This window comes from Leguminivora glycinivorella, chromosome 16, assembly GCF_023078275.1.
Source record: "Leguminivora glycinivorella isolate SPB_JAAS2020 chromosome 16, LegGlyc_1.1, whole genome shotgun sequence".
NCBI lineage: Eukaryota > Metazoa > Arthropoda > Insecta > Lepidoptera > Tortricidae > Leguminivora > Leguminivora glycinivorella.
In genome coordinates, this window is record NC_062986.1 from 7,207,382 (window position 1) to 7,229,952 (window position 22,571).

The following is a 22,571-nucleotide window of genomic DNA, read 5'->3' on the forward strand; positions in this document are numbered from 1 at the left end:
ACGGCAACGAAGACTTCCGGTCGCCAACCGTTTAAACTACCAACGATATGCTGGTTCCCATTAAAATACTATTGGGTTTAAACATTTCTATGCACCGTCGTAATTGTCGTAGTAGCGCTTTATTGATTGGAATACTTATAAAATTATTATGGATGAAAATTAACCTACGACGGTACAACGTCATACAACGATTTGCCCTTTGGCCTTATGAAATTTCCAGTTTTCGACGCACGTAAAGTGCTAATTACTATGTTAAGTATTACTTACTGTATATATGGAAAATAATGAAATCCACAAAAGAATCATTAAGATCTTTTGAAATAATTTAATTCTTATTTCTAAATTTTACATGATCGATCCCTCTTGTTATGGGAGATTGTTATGTCTAAGAATATTTTTTTACTTATTTCTCTAATGCACTCGAAATAATATATTGTTAAAGTTATGGCCACCATTATTATTTGCTATTTTCTAAAAAGTTCCGCTTTTCATTTCCCGCGAACATTAAATCAATCATCATCAGTAAAAGGGCCTAAAATCGTTGGTAGTTTATCGTAACTATCTACAAGATCCGATAAAGATCACCAGCGCGCTGACATAACTGGCCAGTTACATCCATGCACGATTTATAAACTGTTATTTGTTTCGTGTCAGGGTTTGATCGATCATTGGCAGTTCTTGAGCTTTTTTTTATTTTTAGCCGCAGCGCGTTCCTGTATATCCACTATCCAGACAGTCGTTAGTGGAGGCACGTTTATTAAGGACCAGACTTTTGTACTGTATATTTTTGGTTGTAAATTTGTAATTCGTTTGGTTACAGGACATGGGTCAAACCTGTATCCTAAGAAAATATCAAACTGAACTGAAATGTAGATATATAATGTATACTCAATATCAAACTAAATTTCTACATACTGCAACTTTTTTTATTTATTACTGCATATTATTATGTACATACTCGTATGTATATCTAAAAATTAAAAGTATTCAGGCAGAATATTACATAGTCAAAATGTGTACAATGTAGGTAGGAATAATGAAATAATGAAATAACATTTATAACCAAACAGCAGTGTTTATTATACTTATAGCGAAAATTCCTGTTAATACTGCCGTTCGTTTAATTTAAGTATGGTAACCTAGTCAACTAGAACAAATAAATTTATTTTATTGAATATTTTTTGATTTATTCTTTTAAGTAGTCACACTACTTTTCAATATCTATTTAAATTTATAGTAACTAGTGTCAAGAAGAACGGTGAATGATACCCTGCGTCTCCAATCCAGATAGGCCGACTAACTAGGACTACTCAAATGTATCGCAATCAGCCAAACGTCGATTTCCTTATCGCTATCGAACCGTTATCGTCCATCGGTAAATTCCTATGCAAATTTTACTTATCAGGATATCTATGCGCCTAGCAAAAGTTTAAGTAATGAAACATATATTTGACACATTATCACACGAGTGCATGGGTTTGAATTAGACTGGACGGTTTTGAAATTTTTGCTACAGTTGAAGAACTTTTTCTTGTAGCAAAAAACAATATAAACAAGATTCCTTCGTAGGTAAGAGCTGATAACATTAGTATTGTTACAAGAAAATCATTGAAAAACTTTTTTTTTTTTCAAAAAACTTTCTGAATTTTACCCAATGCATATTAGGTAAATGTGTCATTACAATAATCGTCACTACGTCCTTTGTTTACTCCCATAGGAATAATAAAAAAGCACTATCGTTCTCAAATCTACATAAAACCTATGAATAATTCTCCCATTTCCTTTCTTTGCAGATCGTTCCAGAATGAATATTAATCAAAACTGAACCGGGATGACATCGCACGAAAATGAAGACAAGCAGAAACACATTCCCTAATGGGAAACCAAAAACATAAAAAGAAACTTTACGCGAACAAAAAAAAAGAATGACTTGATAGTCTTGATACTTGTAAAGTTTTTCCACGTGATACCAATGTCGTGATCTAAATTCAAATAACACTCAATTCATGTTATCACCTGACCAGATCAGACACTTTTTGTGTGCCGATAGTACTTCATTAAAGGTTTTCATAACAATAGTTTTGCCTATTCAAATATTGACAGTTCGTAAAAAACTTTACTTCAAGTTCGTTCAACTGTAAGTGCTAAATCGGTGTGTGACTCAGTGCTTTTTTGACGTGCCATTGAAATAGTGATACACTGTTATGGTGATACTTTTGTGAACCCGTGCCAACATGGGTTGTCAGGGGGCCCTTCTGTTCTCCGTCTTTGTGATGTAAGTATGCTATTTGACACTATTTTATTTAGTTTAAATTTAGCAAGACGCTAAATCTCTTATATGTGTTTCTAGTTATGATATATGTAGTGTTATTTTTACTTCATTTTCGGTCAATCATTATCACTATAATTTAACCTGAATTAGTAAACGAAATTTTATTTATGTAATCGGTTATCTTATCATTCAGTTAGTATATAAATGGTTTTGTTTATAAATTTAAATAGATATCATACACGAAAGAAAAAAAAATATTTAAATTTATAATTTATATATAGTAGTGTGACTACTTGAAAAATAACAAATCGAAAAAATATTCAATAAAATAATTTGATTTGTTCCCTAGTTGGTTTTGTTTAATTAAAAAAAAAACATTTCCTTTGAGACAGATTCCATTTCACATCGGATCCCATAACTAAATATGTAAATGTGAAATGAGAGCCAAAATCAATACGAATATTAAGAATATGCCTCGTTGGAAACTTCGCCGAGAATTGAGATGTAACTTGGTGAGAGCAAGACCGTGACCTATTTTTTTTTACAAGTAGATGGACAATTATACTCCTATTAGTCTGTATTTATTTCAACGATGTCATAGTAATGCAAGTCATGCGCTCGATAAAATACGAGTACATCGACATTTCCTTAGACATTTAGGTACTGCAAATCCTTAGTCCCCGCTTACTTTACAAATCTAATTCAAGATATACTTACTTAAATATGAATGAAGTCCTAAAATGAGGAATATCGTTTTTGTTTTCTTTTAAACAAAAATATAATATTATGATGGTCGGGTAGGATGGACGAGAAAGATATTACGAATGAATGTGGAAGGAAGTAACGGGAGAGGAAAACCGAAGAAGAGGTGGATGGACTGTGTGAGACATCTCTTCTTCCTCGTTCCCTCAATGCTGAGGATCGCGACCACAAGTAGCGTGTCTCCATTGAACGCGGTCATAAGCCATGTGGACTGCACGATATAGGCTGCCGCCAGTCGACTTCTTCACACAGTTAGACCATCTCTTACGAGCCCCACCCCAAGCGCGTTTACCATGTGTGCGCGTTTAGCGTGTGAGACATGATATGGAACGAAAGCAAGTTAATGATGAGATGACGGGTGATAGAGATGTATGGAAGATGAAAACATGCGACTGGGAAAAGAGTAATAGAAAGATGATGGTGGTCGTGCGCATTTAAGCCCTAAATAGTTTATAATTATAACTGTTATGAATGTAGCCAAGCTTAGGTGCAGGGCCTTTTGGCGCAGGTTCCTTATTTATTCATCAGATTAGTGTTTTAATTTCGCAGTGTTTAACGCAGTTAATCTGAATTGCATAATTGCGTGGTGATATTTATGAATGGCTTGGACCGTGTTGCAGTGGGCGGCCCGGATTGGCTAGTCCGATTCCGTGTCAACACCAAGAAATTATAAATTTATGGAGTCACAGATTTTGTACTACAACGCATTCATAACCCTTGGGTTACGAGATTTACTTATGTAACTTAGGTAAAATGATAAAGTTACCGTCTATCCTTTCTTTTGATTTACATACTTGTAAATATAATTTTTTACTTGACGTAGACTTGACAGTGTACGAGGGTTTAAGACATAATAAAATAAATAAAAATAAAAAATAAAAAAAGACATAATATATGCGTTGCCTTGATTTCTTGCCCATCTTGCCTTACATAATGTTTAAGAAAAGCTTCTATTTCAAGTTCGTATTTTGAGCAATAATGTTTGTTCATTTGACTTTAGTAGAACTAGTTAAAATTTTGTAATTTTGTTGTTTTGGTGGTTTGTGGTTTGGTAATGTCTACGCGTCTCTTGAATTGAATTTCAAATATGTTGCTCTGTAGTTATGTGAATCTTCCAAGACTATTTTTATAAAATAACTTCAAAGTAGGGAAAATATTTAATTATTATTAATCAAAGTATCTAATTATTATTTTGCTCCAAAGCACTTATTTATTTATTACATGTCCTTTCCATGGAATTTCTAACTCTACTCACTTACTCAGTCCCATTCACACTTTCCAACTTTTACGCTCATTACCATGCAGGGTGCCATTGCTCAAACTATTTATTGCCCTGTTTAAATCAATTGTGTAACTAAACGCATAAATAATTGGCCATTTAGATAATCGTTACTTTGCTAAACTAGATAAAGATTGGTGATTACGTTGACAAGGTTGCTTTGCACGGTCAACGGATTGGGTACAAATGTTTTGTCGAAACTATTTGTTACTTGTAGCGGTAAAGTAAGATTATGACTACTAGATGAAATATAAGGAGCTGGCTATATAAATTACTAGCTTTTACTCGCGGCTTCGCTCGCGTCAAATTCGGAAATTGCTCCATACAAATTTTCACCAACTATTTTAGGGAAGCGGGGGGGTTAGAAAGAGACAAAAACTAGCCTATGTCACTCTCCATCTCTTCAACTATCTCCACTTAAAAAATCGCGTCAATTCATCGCCCCTTTTTGGCGTGAAAAACGGACAAACAAACAGACACACACTTTCCCGTGTTTAATATTAGTATGGCTACCAAAAAAACCAATATACAAAAAAAAAACATTATTACCTAAAATGAAATAAATGCATTGAAATCCGCTTCATCAAGATTTAGTGCTTTCGGTTACCGCACCCATCGTATTGTCATCGGTTACCTACCAGCCTACCTAGCCGAATGACACTCGTTGACGCCAAACGCTTATAGAAACGCAGCCTGCTTGGGCCAATACGTAACGGGCGATATCTATACCCTGTTTTTATTGAATTCCGTTAACTGTAAGGGAAGATTCTTGAGTTAAAGTATTTCTCTAACGCCGTGTCTTGCGTGGGCGACGGTCGCGCGATGGTCGCGCGACGGCGATGCGACGCATACGAAATCAAACCTTATCGATATGGAAGTATGAGATGCAACGGCGACAGTCGCGCGACGGTCGCGCGACCGTCGCCCACAAAAGACACGGCGTAAGAAACTAGCAGCTTAACTCTTACGGTTATCGAATTTTTAGAAAAAATTATTTAATTACTGAACACGTGTGTGGCATCCCTTACCACTTCCTAATTTTATTTGTTTTGACATGTGCCGTCAAACACTTGACTATGACTTCAATGTTATGATTAAGGTCCCCTCACACTAATTAATTCACTTATTATCTATGGAAACGAAAAAAAAATTTTTTTTCGAATTTTACAAAAAGCTATATACAGGGTGGTTCCTGATGATGAACCTAACTGCGTGTCCAATTAAACGGAAAACAAAAAAAAACACAGTGTAAAGAGATAGCTTGTCACGATATCGATATTATCGTGAGCATTAGAGCATTTGGCTACGTACCCAGCTGCTCCAACATAAGTACCTACTCGATTCAATTGCGATTCCCAAATAGCACAATGACTTGACAAATGACTTGTTCCAGTTGTCGCTTACGAGAAGTAATTGATTACATTTCCTGTACATTCGGCTCCATTCATGAATAGTTGGGATAGGAGTTGTCTACGGGTTTTGTGAATTGCCAATCAGTGCAATGTATTGCCAAATGGATATACATACACAGAAGCGCTTTTAAATGTTTATACATAGGTACTTATAGGGAGTATTTTGTGTTATATAAGTACTGTAAATATATCACATGTTTCCTGTAACAAGAGGGATATTAAAAAAAAACGGCCAAGAGCGTGTCGGGTCACGGTCAGTGTAGGGTTCCGTAGTTTTCCGTATTTTTCTCAAAAATTACTAAACCTATGTTCATATTGTCGGAAATAATCGCTCCTAAAGTTTAAAAAAATGTGTCCCCTCCCCTCTAACTTTTGAACCATAAGTTTAAAAAATATGAAAAAATCACAAAAGTAGAACTTTATTAAATACTTTCTAAGAAAATTATTTTGAATTTGATAGGTTGAGCAGTTTTTGAAAAAAAAATACGGGAAACTACGGAACCCTACACTGAGCGTGGCCCGACACGCTCTTGGCCGGTTTTTCGTGGTCTTAGGTTGCTAGAATGGCATTTTGTCGAAACACTAGAAGCATCCGGAAAACGAGGAACCCCATCGTGTCTTCATTGCATATAAATTGTTATTCAGAACAAATACCACAAATTACATTTTAGTTTTTATTGTCATACACTATCCTTATAAGGAGCAGTGTCGTGACAATATTCGATATTTATAAACAGTATGCAATGTTCGACAAGATGTTCTGTTCAGCTATCGTGGCGATATGTGTGGTCTAGCATTTGGCTCAAGTTCAAGCGTTTGTTGAGTTATACATAAATATTATTATGATTGTTAGTCGAATAGATTTGTCGGGAGCGAGAAAAAATTATTGCTTATAGAAATGGAATTTCTTACCGGCTTTTAAGTATATTTCCCAGCTTAACCTAGCAGCCTTCAAATCAAGGGTAAACAAGGATCCCATTTTTTAATCTCGGCCATACGATTTCGTAAAATTCGTTCAATAATATCTCCACTACTAGCGATTTAAATTCTACTAACAGAATCGCAAACGAGTGGTCATCACCACTAGTTTTAAAATTACTAGCCGTTCTTTTTCATAAATAGCATTACGTCGTTTTCCACATACTTTCGAACGGCGAATTCGTGCGTTCGAAATTCAAAAATCATCGGTCCCCTGCCACCTTCTGGGCGAGCTCGCTCCATTGTAGGCCACGTCTTCGCCTCTACTTTGCTAGCCCCACCTGTACCGCTTGTAAATAAAAGAAAACGTTATAATTTCATCAAAGTTTGCTTTTTAAAATAACATTTGCACCGGCGAGACTGTCAAATTCGCTACCAACTTAGTGTATAGACTACATTTATGATTTAATCGAATTAGTTAATACATATTTATGTCACCTATAAATGTCATATTCTCGAGCAGTATATATTACATTGATTGGCGCATGCCACTGATAATTACTGATTTCTCAACAATTAAGATATGGAAGATTATCTGCAGATAAATCATTCGACACCAAGATAAAGTAATTAACGACAGCATAGAAAAATGTGTAACAAAAACACACACAACTTGTGTCGCTTGTAATTTCTTTGTTGTAAAGTCTATTTTGGTTCATCTATGTTTTTTCCTTTGGTTTCTTTGCGTTCCGGTTCTGCCGGCCTAGCCGACATGACAATCGTTAGCGCTAGACGTCGATCGAAAAGCAGTCTGGCTTTGTCGCACCAATACGGAAGACCGATACAGATAGGCAGGTACGATAACGATATAATCGTGAGCGTTTGTGCATTTGTCTACGTACTCTGATCGGCACAAAGATACGTTTACAAACTGCTGTGCTCATCGATCAATCGATATCGATAAATTATTTATTGATCCGCGGCTCTATTTAGTGGGTAATTCGCGAGATTATTTGTATTTATGATGCTGTCTGGCATTAAGTCCGCCTTTGTACTATAAGTGTTTTCTTTCTTTGTGTACAATAAAGATTAAATAAATAAATTGACGGCGGATTTGTGCTAATATATTAAGTGTATATTAAACAATTTTATTTTTGGCGTAAATTACTTATAGCTCATATGAGATTTTTTTTTGCCTTAGAAACGCGCAATTAAAATCTTTCGGCTGATATTATGGCTAGAAGTTACAATAAAACCTGTATATTTATAAATATACTCTAAAAAGCTAAGACAGCTTCAAATAAGGCAAATTAATATAACATATTGCATCATATCACAAATGCGCACAGCTTCACTAAAATAAGTGACTATCATTTTCCAGACAATAAAAAAAATCCACATCATTGGCTTATTAACAGCTATCAGCGTCACATCATTTTTTAAAAGAAGCTAAATGATTATCACCACTTTTAAAATCATCCTTAAAACTGTATGAGTAAAGTTAAATTTTAAAGATTAGGTTCAGTATAAATAGTGGACTAAGAGCCCAAAGCCGCCAGACCTTCCTCATTTTCTCAAGGACGAAACTTTGGGACCATGTAAAGTTCGTATCGACGTTTAACGTCTGCATATTACCTAGTTTGGCCCGTCGGCCATTTTTTTGCAATAAGGTTTTTCTAAAACACTAACTTTCCTTAAATTCTCAAGGCTCATCATCATCCTCCTTGCGTTATCCCGGCATTTGCCACGACTCATGGGAGCCTGGGGTCCGCTTTGACAACTAATCCCAAGATTTGGCGTAGGCACTAGTTTTACGAAAGCGACTGCCATCTGACCTTCCAACCCGAAGGGTAACTAGGACTTTTTGGAATTAGTCCGGTTTCCTCACGATGTTTTCCTTCACCGAAAAGCGACTAAGTTCAGAAAAACTCATTGGTACGAGCCGGGTTCGAACGAAAGTCGCACGCTCTTACCGCTAGGCCACCAGCGCTTCTAGGCCACCAGCGCTTCTTTAAATTCTCAAGGCTGATTTTTTATATATATGATAGAAAAGACTGTAAATATTTGATAATCACCATTTCCTAACCATTTTCACCGGCCGTAGCTTGAAAAATTAGGATAAGTTAGAGAGACTTTCAACCGTCTGTTAAAAGTTACGGCAGGCGAAAATGGTAAGGTAATGATGATGATCAAATCCTTACAGTTTCTCCTATTGCATACTTATAAAAATCAGCCTTGAGAATTTAAGAAAAGTTAGTGTTTAAAAAAAAACCTTATAGTAAAAAAATGGTCGATGGGCCGAACTAGGTAATATGAAGACGTTAAACGTCGATACGAACTCTACATGGTTCTAAAGTTTCGTCCTTGAGAAAATGAGGAATGTCTGGCGGCTCTGGGCTCTTAGTCTATAGGTAGTTTAATAATTTGAAAAAGGCTTAACAAGTGTAGACATGTGTAAGCTGTGGATTACAGCATATCGGCTATAGAAAGCAGCGAATGAACGTTAAAAAGACGTTCAGGGAAGCCTTTGTGGGCATTAAACAAGGCTGCCGTTTACGAAATTAACACTATTATCTCGTTTCGAGTCGAGGATGGCTTTATGCGAGAATGAGTCGTTAATTTTTCTGGATTTTCATTTATTTGTTTGCCATAAAGTCGTATTACAGGTACATAAGGTACATAAGATGGTACAGTTTTAGAATATGATGTTTAAATATAATTTTAACCACATTAATGTAGCATTGTTTGACTGGGCTAAATACTTTAGCTAAATACTTGTATTCGAATTACTTTCAGACTTAAAAAACAAAACAGATTCATTTTTGTTTGTGGTAGATACTTTCAGTAGGTTTATCAGTTATGTCAATTCGTATTAATATTTCAGGCAATTTAAATCATGCTAAAGCAGTGATCATTGATCGGGCAATTCCGGCTCAATTCGAATCGCATTGTTACGTAGCAATTATTAAAGTTTGGTACAAGATGACGTGCCTTTAAGACAAACAAGATAATTCCTTAACTCGAAGTTTGACAACTCTTAAAGAGGTACAGTGCATTAGAATTATATTTGGCAGCCCTAAAAAAAGGGACAGTGCCAATGTATTGACAATAGGTTTCGACTGAGCTTCTGTCAAACTATTATTTTTTTATTCTGTGGCTAAAATTTCATCTGTCATGATCTAACACCATTGATGACTGCAAGAAGTATTTTTTAGTTAATTTGTTCTAGCAAATAGCGCCACTTCTAAATTTGATAAACTAAGGGCCAGTTGCATCAACCACATTTGACAGACACATCATCGTCACGCAGCAGACGTCTATGGAACTTCCCATACAATAAAATTTAACGAACGCTTTAACGGTGACAGACGGTTTTATGCAACCGGCCCTTAATAACATATAAATTAAGATCTTTCTAAAACTGGTTCCTTCCCGCACACACCACCCAACCCGAGTTAACTCGCTGTTATCACGGAGTCATTAATCAAACCGTACACTCTCTTAATAATTATAATTAATAATTTTATCACCTATCCACGCGGCGCCGCGGCATAGCTGCTTCATCGACGCGAAATTGTCGAGTGAGACAATTTGATGGTTATTATTATTAGTCTCATCAAACTGATCAGTTTGATTAAGTTTTCCTGTTAATTTAGAGTTGCTTGCCGATAGAAACGCAGTCTGACTCTGTCGCGCCAATATGGAAGAGCGATAGGGATATAAGTAGTTAGGTATGCTACGATAACGGTATTATCGTAAGAGTTTGTGCTTATTATATGACCGATGCAACAAACAAAATCAATACGATGTTATATATGCATCGTTAAAACTTTGTTCTCGGGGATATGAGATGATTTTGGTCTTGAAAATTTATTAAGCGCGTTTTCTAAATATGAATCTACATGATACTGGAAGAGATCCTTTTTAAGGAGTGTATAATGTTATACTACTTCTCGCTTAACTCAAGGTTAGTGGTAATTTTTTTTACAACATCATAATAGAGAAAATTATGTTATCATCATTAGAATAAAATGCAATTAAGTAGGTAACTGATTAAAATGTACAGCAGTATGTATTTAACACAATTTGAAATAAAAAAAAATGATAAGTTCCCATGTTTTCCTCGTCTTCTCATAAAATATTATTGGATTACACCATGTAAGTATTTGTGTCATTCCGTTTACGACTTCCGAATAGTTTTGTAAGGCCGTGTATGGAAAATACTAAAATAGATTGGTTTTATTATCCGATGCGGTCATGTTCCCAATTTTAGCCGCAGTAAGTCATTTTAAAGCTTGTCGAGTTCATCATGAGCTATTTTCGCACTCACATGCAGTAACAACGTAGACGACATTTGAAAATTTATTTGATATTGAGCATACGATATGCTGAAGTTAAACTTTAGTGAGTAATATAAAAACAGATGCTTTTTTTTAAGTTTATTGTCTATTTAGTCGACATAATTCGAGTTACGAGTACCTATAATCGTGTCTTCGTCGTTTTATAGCAACACTAAGCAGTAACTTTTTTATTTTCAATAAACAGAACCTATTATAAATTATGCCATTTTTAACTATTTCATTTTATTCTATTAATCCTATATGTCCCACTGCTGGACAAAGGCTTCCTGTTTTCCGTTAGTCACGACTTTGTGCACGCTTCCACCATATCAAAATATGGTAACAAAATTAAAATAGCAAACCACTTATTTTGAAATGAATATCCTGTAACTAAAACAAATCACCCGTACGTGTCAATTCAGATGATCCTTCCATCCGTAGACAACCGTTACTTTTAAATAAATCATACACAAAATTATTTACTAACCTTTACCATCTACGGCAGAATAAAGAAGATTCGATACGGTATCAATAAAGTCTCATAATTTTGCGTACATTCGATATCGGTACATCAGTGTGCGTAGCCCAATACAGAAACGCTCACGATAATATCTCTTTCGTAACTGTCTATCTCTATCGCTCTTGCGTATTGGCGCTACAGGGCCAGACTACATTTCTGCGGTGTTTCGGTGGCGTTTCCCGTCGCAGAAATGCCATTCGGCTATGGGGCCCTGTGTGCGTAGCCGAATGCCCAAGCGCTTCACGATTCGCTCACGATTCGCTCACGATTCGTTCACGATTCGCTCACGATTCGTTCACGATTCGCTCACGATTTGCTCACGTTTTGTGAAGCGATAGAAGTGATATTTGTGAGAGCTTTGGCAGCCCCAATATATTTGATACTGACTGTACCCTGCTGTGATTCAGAGCATTACTTTGGCATAATTACCCATTCTGGCATTAAATATTACTTAGACCATGCCAATATTAAATGATCGTATGTTCCAGTCTGGTACATAGGGTTATGTTGCTTTTAGTGTTGAGAAAAGATAATTTCTATGTTTTGTTATTGAAATAAAAGTCAATAGGTATTTTCCAAATGCAAACATAGATAGGTTATTCTTAGATAGGTTAAGCTTTTATAGCTGACATATGAAAATGAATTTTTCAGCTGTTTCTACCGGGGATATTAAGTAAGGTAAAGAAAATTGTAAAATACTTAGCTTAGGTACTTAGTTTTAATCGTCATTGACCCCATGCTGTAATCATAATTATCAGACTCAATTTTGTTAAAGCACTCATCGTGAAAGGCAAAACGGTGGCAACCCCAGCATGTCTTATCTCACAGAAACATGGTAAGTATAGTAATACACGAACTGTGTGTGTAGGAACGCGTTTATTTCTTACATTTGATCGCCATTGACCAAGGAGTGACGTGACTCAACTCATACGCATGAATTTAAGGTGTCCGTAAACTAACGGATATTTATTTTAAGCATAGTTACGCTTATTAACCACGTCGTTCAGGAGATGTCGATGATCTACTAAATTACAACATGCCGCTAGAAAAATAAAATTGTATTTAATTATAAGTAATTTGGTTTATAAAGCAGGATTCTTAAATGTACAAAACTTTATTGGCGGGTCACTTTTGGGATCATTTTGATCTTATTTTAAAAATTAATCCCAAAATGACAGAGATTTTCCTACATGGAACAGCTCAACATCCGATCGGGGCTGATTTTATCGGAACAACTCTGTCTAATCTAAATGTCTGCTAACATACAGTACTAGATACTGCTAGCATAACATACAAATGTAACAACTTTTTATTTCTTTTTTTTTTAAAAGTGGAAAATGTCTGCCTTGGGTGAGACTTGAACTCACGGCCTCTGGATCGATACTCCAGCGTTTAAGAAGTTTAACACTCTTACGGTAGATGTCGCTACGGGTCCCATTGACCTTAGTAGTGGAAAATTTCGCTGGCTTGGTTGAAGTCTTGGTGGCTCAGTTGGCAGAGCGCTGGAGTATCGATCCAGAGGCCGTGAGTTCAAGTCTCACCCAAGGCAGACATTTTCCACTTTTAAATTTATTCTAAGCCTAACGGCATCGATTGCAGACGTTTCTGTTAATCAGAAGTTAAAATTTTTATTTCTTAGTCTCACCTCGTTTTCTTCACTCGACTCATGTCATTGGCACCATTCAGGATTGAATGCGTTTAAGTCATCCCACCATCTCATTTTCGGTCTCCTCGCACCAGCTTCAGATTCTAAAAAGACTAATGTATGAAATTAACAGGGGTTTTACAGGACAGTGTCTGTGGAATACTTTCCTTGCTTTCCTAACCTGGGTACAAACGCTCACGAAACTCTCACAGATATCTATCTGTATCGCTCGTGCGTATTGGAGCGACAGAGCCAGATTACCTTTCGCGGCGTTGCGTTTTCGTTTCGCGTCGCAGAAATGGCATTCGGCCACGGCTCCTGGAGGAGGTTCTAAATTCCTCAAAAATGTTCTCCCCACTAACTTAATACTAAATAAGTCATACAGACTGCAGAGATCGCCGACACTGCAGCCGGCGCGTGGCACAATGCATTAGTCGCGCTAGCACTTTCGAAACCGGGCTCTACGCGGCGCTACGACATTTTCGCTACATACGGGGAAACCCATGTAATCGGCTACGCTTCTACGAGCGGTGTGCCCGACAGTCGGGTTCTTGGTAGCGAAAGTGTTAATACGCGGCCAGGAGGTCTGCATGCATTATGCACTAAGCCCACTAAGGGATCTTGGGGACATGTTGGGTCGTTCATTAAAACAAAACTGATAGAAAAGTAATTATGTCATAGAAATTCCTCAAGTCCTTCCTAAGACGTAGCGAAATGGATTAGTCGCATTGCATTAGAGGAGATTAGGGACATCTTGTGTCGTCCAGTATTGGTAGAAAAGTAATGATTTCATAGGAAAAGCAGATGAACAAATTATTTACAGCAAAAGTACCAAGATGGACTTTTAAGTCTGCTTAAAATGACAGAGGCCTGTCAAAAATCAATTCTCTCTCTCTCTCTTCCAAGCTATTAATCCCACATGATGGTGGGGTCAGCTTTCCTTGTCAACCGCTTCCACTTCGCCCTATCCTTGACGTCGTCTTCGGACACTCTGCACTCAGCCATATCTTTTAGCACTACGTCCCTCCATCTTGTCTTCGGTTTTCCTCTGCTGTATGGTCTTGTAGACTAAGCCTTTCAGTTAAATATCAATTATTTGGAAGAAAAGTCGCTTTGGACGTATTCACGTCTAACTTGCATCATAGAAACAATGTTCAAATAAGACAGTTGCAGTTTGGGAAAGTACCTAACTTGCTTGTAGTAAACAACTGAACCAATTTAGATGAGATAATTAGGCCTAAAGATAGAAAATACCATGGAAATCATCTGTAACGCCGTGGCTTGCGTGGGCGACGGTCGCGCGATGGTCGCGCGACGGCGATGCGACGCATACGAAATCAAACCTTATTGATATGGAAGTATAACGTCGTGGCTTGCGTGGGCGACGGTCGCGCGATGGTCGCGCGACGGCGATGCGACGCATACGAAATCAAACCTTATCGATATGGAAGTATGAGACGCGACGGCGACGGTCGCGCGACGGTCGCGCGACCGTCGCCCACGCAAGACACGGCGTGAGACGTGACGGCGACGGTCGCGCGGCGATCGCGCGATCGTCGCCCACGCAAGACACGGCGTAAGTTAAGGTGAAGTTGTAACTTTAGGATTTACTAGGTTATTTACCTACTTAAGAAGTCAATTAAAAGAAGTAATAGGTACTTTTATTAAGTAGGTACTTATTATATGCTGACGAAGCTATGGGCAGAAATTGTATTGGTATAAGACTACTAGCTTTTGCCCGCGGCTTCGCTCGCGTTAGAAAGAGACAAAAAGTAGCCTATGTCACTCTCTATCCTTTCTACTATCTCCACTTAAAAAATCACGTCAATTCGTCGCTCTGTTTTGCCGTGAAAGACGGACAGCAAACTGACACACACACTTTCCCATTTATAATATTAGTATGGATACCACTTTAGCCTCACTCACTTAAAGAGAATCCGTCACGTTATAAAATGCGAAGAGGGAACGAATCTGTCACAAAGAATGTTTGTTCAAGAATTCGGGTTAAACTTGAACTTCATTCTTCTGTTATACCGTATGGCTAGTTATTACGAGGAAGGAATTTTGAGTGACACAACCAACTTATGGGTCCTAAAACTTTTTGTAATTGTTTAAATTCAAATTTCAAGAATTTATTTATGAAATATTTGTAATAAATAATACCTGAATTGAAATTTTTAATCTAAATTGTATATCAACTGATTAATAATCCCACGGGTGTCAAAGACGTAACTAACGTAGCCACTATTGTGACTACCAAGAGCTTTAAATAGGTACTCGATAACGGAAAGTCACGAAAAATATTTGTATTTTTTTTAATATCATGCAGAAACGTCAGTCAAAGGTGTGTATTTTTAAATATTTCCTTTAATTTAAAAATATGTTCATTCTTGTTTATTATAAGTGACAGGGGGCGCTATTCTCTTTCTCTATAAAATGGCAATCATTTTCTGTTCCGATACACTTAGTTTATAAACTCATGGAGTCTCAAGAAACACAGATGTCAGTAACCTCAGCGCGTGTCAAGTTGACATGCCCGCCAACGCGTCTTGATTAATTTGACATATTTATGTTTTTTACGAAGTCGTTACTATTTAATGTAACGATTCGTAAACCGTAGATTCGTAAATTGCAAAAATATAAGAACCACTTTTGGTCAGTTAGAAGTGTAAGAGTGTAGGCAGATATTAGGAAAAAAGGTACTTGAATGTCAGTGAAATTTTTATTTGACGTTGATTCTCAATTTTGACGAAAACAAAAAATTAAAAAAAAATTCAAAAAATTTTTTTTGTATGAAAACGCACCCAAAATCAAATATTGTCTAGGGCCCGTACCAGTTGCAGTCGGCACGTCTATAAAGCCCCTTATAGTTTTTTTTTAATTGGCTAAATACCTGGATGTTATGTCACAATTATCTGTGTTTGGAAATTAAAAAAGAAGACTTTGCCGGCCTTGGCCTGCAAGGTTTGTATGAAATTCCATTATCTATCAATCGTCCTAGCCGCACCTGCAACGTCATACTTCGCTGCCAATTATAAGGCACATAACATCGATATTTCATACCATGTTTGAGAAAATGACTTTTAATAATAAATAAATGTTATTATTCAAATGTTTCCTGATTTATTTTATCATGCTTAAAAATGGAAGTTTCCTGAAACCTTCACTCTATTTCTTATTCATCTCTGTTTAACTTAGTTTAGTTGCATCGCCATGTAAAAACTCAATAAAAGCAATCAAAATTCTAACTTTGTCATTTTGCCTTAGACGTAACAAATTCGGTTTACTCTATCAACCGAATGCCATATGCCATATGATGCGATGAAGTAGGTATTATCTCTATGCTTTCTGGAGTATAAGAATCTCAAAGCTATCTATTGATAGTAACATGATTAAATGAACATACTAACACGATTTGCACTCATAATAAAAGCAATCAAAATTCTAACTTTGTCATTTTGCCTTAGACGTAACAAATTCGGTTTACTCTATCAACCGAATGCCATAATGATGCGATGAAGTAGGTATTATCTCTATGCTTTCTGGAGTATAAGAATCTCAAAGCTATCTATTGATAGTAACATGATGAAATGAACATACTAACACGATTTGCACTCATAATTTTAAAACAAAACGGGACATAATCGCGTCAACACTTACATTTATATTTTAAATATAAATATAAATGTAACGCCGTGACTTGCGTGGGCGACGGTCGCGCGATGGTCGCGCGACGGCGATGCGACGCATACGAAATCAAACCTTATCGGTATGGAAGTAGACGATGCGATGAGCGCGACCGTCGCGCGACCGTCTCCCACGGCGTAGGTAAGTGTGTGTCCCGTAAATATAAGTCCCGTTTTGTTCTAAAATTATCAAAGCTATCTCTTCTGTCCCACCAAAACCACTATCTTTTTGAATTTGAATCTATAGCAACAAACGACACACTATAAATGAATCAAAGAGCAATTTTCACACGCCTCATTGCTACCAGTTTATTTCTCGTCGCACAATGGTCTGAGACACAGATCGATGGGTCTTCCTTATGACTATGCAAATTGATGACATTGAGACTTGAGCGGTACATTTTATCAGCCTACACAACTGGGCTTACCTACTCTTCTAACTCCTCTTGGAAATAGTGAGAGGGTCGTGCCTATATCTATTTATGGAGAAAAAAGAAACTATCACCATACAAAGCAGATTTAATTTCTGCCATCCTGGAATTCTACACAATTGGTACAGTTTCCGAAGTATGTATCACAGCCTAGATAAAGTTAAATTTACTTTTGTAAATCTTGGACACATTCATCCATACTAATATTATAAATGGGAAAGTGTGTGTGTCTGTTTGTTTGTCCGTCTTTCACACCAAAACAGAGTGACGAATTGACGTGATTTTTTAAGCGGAGACAGTTGAAGGGATGGAAAGTGACATAGGCTACTTTTTGTCTCTTTCTAACGCGAGCGAAGCCGCGGCCAGGGTGTCCACTTTCTGGAAAGTCAGGGAAAGTCAGGGAAAAGTCAGGGAAGCTCATAGTGGTCATGGAAAGTCAGGGAAAGTCAGGGAAATTATTTGGAGGTCAGGGAAAAATTTGGCACCAAGAAAAAATTAAAAAGTATTGAAATAATAATATGATTTCTTGGGTTGGCCACATCCATGACAGCAAAGATGGACTTTTTATGACAAGTATAGTAGCCTCCATCCCAGTGATTGCTAATGAGGGATATCTTCATGCTCTAGCTGACCTTAATTTATCCGGCCCAAAATCGTAATTGCGGAAAATCCAGGTTTTTCTATTTACATTGCATGCCCCACCCTCATATTACGGGTCGGGAATAAATTCAGTTATTGTGATTCAGATTAACTGGAAAATTGCACCACAATGTTACCATGTAGTGTAGGTACAACATTCATAAGGTATTATGTGCTTTTGCCAGGGCCACTTGAAAACGATAAAGACAAACTTAAAGGCATGTACTGGAAAAACACCTAAATGGGCATCCCGACACTGACAACAGAGAAAAAATTTCGCGCTCGCTTCGCTCGCGTTTGCTATTTCTGCATGATAGTTAGTATATTTTAGTTACTTACTCAATACTTCGCGCTCACTACGCTCGAAATCTTGTTTTCATTTCAAGCCTGCTTTCCTGTCTCTGCTCTGATAGACTAGGTACAAACAAAATGGTTTGTACATAATAACTACTACCAGTCCCAGGGACGTATAAAAAAGGGGAAAAAATTTCGCGCTCGCTGCGCTCGCGATATTTTTTTCCAGCGTAGTACGTCCAAGGACGCCGAAACTCAAACTTGCTCCACCCTGATGTCCCTGTTAGAGTGCACAGACCGGCACTGGTACAGCCAAAAGTAAATGGCGATAACTACCAACTATAGATTTCGTTAATGTTAGTTTTATAAAACCAGAAATTAAAGTTTAATAACTAACATAAAGGTAAATAACCGTAGGTACAAAAGTATGAACTGCCTCGCAAATTTTAATAGTTCGTACTTTAGAAAACAAACATATTCCAGAAAAAAATTGACTTTGACAGACGGACAGACAGACGCACGAGTGATCCTATAAGGGTTTCGTTTTTCCTTTTTGAGGTACAAAACCCTAAAAAAACTGCTTTTTTTCAAGTTTTTTTTTTCAAGACAAAAAAAACGTTTTTCTGTGACCCTGAGAAAAAATTATAAAAATGTCGTCAAATAATGAAAATTTGGTCAGGGAAATTTTCTTTAATGGTCATGGAAAGTCAGGGAAAAGTCAGGGAATTTTTTTTGGGTTTAGTAGTGGACACCCTGACGTATTTTTAATTCAAAAATGTGAGTATTTTTTTTTTAATTTTGGCCACTGAAAACGCTGTCGGCCGTGTAGTGACGTCATCGAATTCATTTCAAATCAATCACTGACATAATGACCTTTATGCCTCATACTTAAAGTGTCAGAAAGTGTTGTTTTCGCACTGAATGACTTCATTAACAGAAAATTTATAGATGACATGGCTGATGTTGTTTTTGCCTGATTACGTAAAAGTATTTTTTTTAATATTTCTTGCGGTTTATAAGTCTTAATAAAATATAGTAATAATTTGTTTCGGTTAATTAGACAGTAAGTAATAATATAAGACAGACTTTAAAAAAGGGTAAAGTAGCCTATTAAAGAACTAATGATGAAAATGTTAGTGTATTCAGTATTAGAGTTTTTAGATACCTATTTAAATGGATGTGATCCAGTCTGATCCGATTTTCACACCGTATTGAACACCGATCTGCGAATCGCAAGTAATTATATCGGACCCATTGTGTCGGTTGTCGCAACATAGGCTCGTCGCGACGGGTCACCGCCCACCGAACTGGGACACGTGTATTCACACTTTACGAAGCGATCGGCGCGATCCAAATTTGAATTTCAATTCATTCATAAATTTCGTGTGTAGTGTGAATTCCGTGACAACATCGTAGTCATCCCTTTCAAATCAATATGTGTGGGAAAACGGGACGGCACGTTGTTGCCACTTTAATTTCTACTCTTTTTGGTCACTGTAGTTGTGTATGCACGTGGTGCGATGCAGCTATTGGTTTTTAATGCATTTTTTAAATTCTCTGGCCCCGTAGCCGAATGGCATTTCTCCGACGCCAAACGAAAGCGATACGCCGCTGGCTCTGTCGCGCCAATACGCAAGCGCGATAGAGATAGATATCTACTAGCGCTTCGTTTCGTGAGCGTTTCGTGAGCGATTGTGCCATTCGGCTAGCCACCCTGGTGAGCTGGCGGAATGAAATGGTTTATTGGTCGACGTGATACCTTTTCAAATGAAACGACAATGGTGTTTTAAGTCAAGTATAACTTTTATAAGCCTTAGGGTTGTTAAAAGACTTAATGTACTTAGTTTTTTTTATGTACACATTCAAATTTTGTAACCTATGTAGGTAATTAGATTCATTGAGAGTTTAAAATTAAAATCACTAGAACTCTCTGGGTTTTAAAAAGTTAAAAAAATTAAAAAGTAATCATGCTACACTGCTGAAAAATACACAATAAAAAGTCATGTGTCAACCGGATTTTTTGCGTTTTCAGTAAAAAGAAAATGGTTACAAAATTCAGGAAAATGTAAAGACGAATGGATCGAGTTCTTGTTATTAGGTCGTATTACTACTATCAGCACAGTAGTATCCCTGCACTTGCTTGTTATTTCACATTACATATCGGTGCCTAGGTAATAAGTTTCGCCTAGACATTTAATTATAATAACGCTATCTGTTGAGGATGTAATTGAGGGCGAGGCCACGGTGTAAATAGAATTTACAGTTTCTTGACTTAAATGGGAACTACTGATTGAATGGCTGAATTCCTTTTACCACCATTATTCAAGGTTATTTAGTAGAATACAATACAAATACAATACAAATTCACTTTATTGCACAACCTCAGAAATGTATAGGAGCACACTACAATAAATTTTATTACAGAAGTAAACAACAGACAGCCTTATCGATCTCTTAGCGATCTCTTCCAGGCAACCTTTGGGTAGTGGAAAAATTATATTCATAACTTTATTTTTGTAAATAGTTAAAACTTACCAAGAAAAAGCGTGTGCAGGCTGTGATTTACGGATTGATTCTAATTGCATCATGGTCAAATATCATATCATAATATTAAACCTATCTACGTACTTACGGTAGGTATGGATCAAATATGTCGGTCACAAAAATGACGTTGCTTCACACAAAAAATTTATGTTTGAGACTGATGTATTCAGTTTATAACTAATATTTTAATGTAGGTATATTATAGTTGTAACTGATAGGTAGAACTTTCCATTTCAAAGCAATGGAATTTTCAAATGCTTTCAAAGTGGCTCAGTTTCATGGAAATGATGGTGACACGACACGTGTACAGAGAAGTTCGTTTACACTGAAACGAAAATCGGGTCAAAATCAGAACATGATACTGTTTATAAATAACTTTTAGAATCATAATAGTGTGCTGTGTTCAGACAATAACGCATTTTTACTACAATGTAATGGTTAAAATACTGTATCAAATTACTGCAACTTAGTTTAGTGTTAAATTAATTGGTCTAGGAGAATCCGTATTATAAGACAGTAAAAGAGTAAAATAATCATAGTAATCGTAGAATTGCGGAGTAAACTGGTAATTGGATAGTTAACACTTACGCTACTGCAAATAAGTACAGTAAACCAATTGGAACCCTAGGCCACTCTACAACCATGTCAAAATGACAAGCAGTAAGAGATTTACAATCTGTTTTATAAAGTCACTATGACATAGTTCTACCAGTGGCCCTAGGGTTCCAATTGGTTGACTGTACCTAGAAGAATTGCTACAATATAAAATACTTTTCTCAAACATGGTATGAAATACTGATGTTATGTGCCTTATAATTGGCAGCGAAGTATGACGTTGCAGGTGCGGCTAGGACGATTGATAGATAAAGGAATTTCATACAAACCTTGCAGGCCAAGGCCGGCAAAGTCCTCTTTTTTAATTTCCAAACACAGATAATTGTGACATAACATCCAGGTATTTAGCCAATTAAAAAAAAAAAACTATAAGGGGCTTTATAGACGTGCCGACTGCAACTGGTACGGGCCCTAGACAATATTTGATTTTGGGTGCGTTTTCATACAAAAAAAAATTTTTTTCGTTTTTTTTTTTATTTTTTTTTTAACTTTTTGTTTTTTTATAAGCGTATACGGGCTAACAAAGGGGAACGAAAATTCGATTATTTTTGCGCTACGACGCACCGTTTAGGAGATACAGCCATCCAAAGTTACTATTTTCAGTAGACTTTATTTATTTCATACCATGTTTGAGAAAAGCACTATACATACCTCGGCAGGAAATGGGGTTGCGCGGCTCAGGCCTATCCGGCCTCGCTTCGCTCGGCCGTCTATATGTCTTCGGCCGGCAACCCCCTTTGTCCCGGCCTCTGTAGTAATGTACTATTTTTTTGCCGGACAATAATGGACTGTCAGTTTTTCGGTGGTGACACTTTTTGCGATTAACTGACATGCCGATATCGTTCGTCGAACTACTGATAGTCAGCAAGCTCATTTTTGCGATTAACTAAAAGGCTACCAGCCTTTTAGTTAATCGCCTATACAGGGTGTAACAAAAATGGTGGTAATCCGTTTAAGGGCGTATTCAGTATCGTATTCTCATCAGGAAAAAGTAGGATAAAAATTTTTTTTCGCAAAAAAAATTTTTATCTTTGTATGGAGATTCGACCGATTCGCGCGGCCCGGCTCATACAAAAGTGAAATTTTTTTTAACGAAAAAAAAATTTTCTTCTACTTTTTCCTGATAAGAATACGATTACTGAGTACGCCCTTAAACGGATCACCACCATTTTTGTTACACTCTGTAGATTAAAACTGAAATAAATTACACATTT

The 22,571-nt window shown here is 36.8% G+C and overlaps 1 protein-coding gene across 2 annotated transcripts in view; it reads left to right on the top strand.

Annotated features, from left to right (window-relative positions):
- Window positions 1–22,571, top strand: part of LOC125234442 (thrombospondin type-1 domain-containing protein 4-like) — a 206,376-nt gene that overhangs the window by 20,031 nt on the left and 163,774 nt on the right. For both annotated transcript variants that reach the window (XM_048140686.1, XM_048140685.1), the window contains exon 2: window positions 1,794–2,275. In XM_048140686.1, the coding sequence (XP_047996643.1) occupies window positions 2,235–2,275 (41 nt within the window). In that variant the 5' untranslated portion in view covers window positions 1,794–2,234. The remainder of the gene's footprint in view (window positions 1–1,793; window positions 2,276–22,571) is intronic.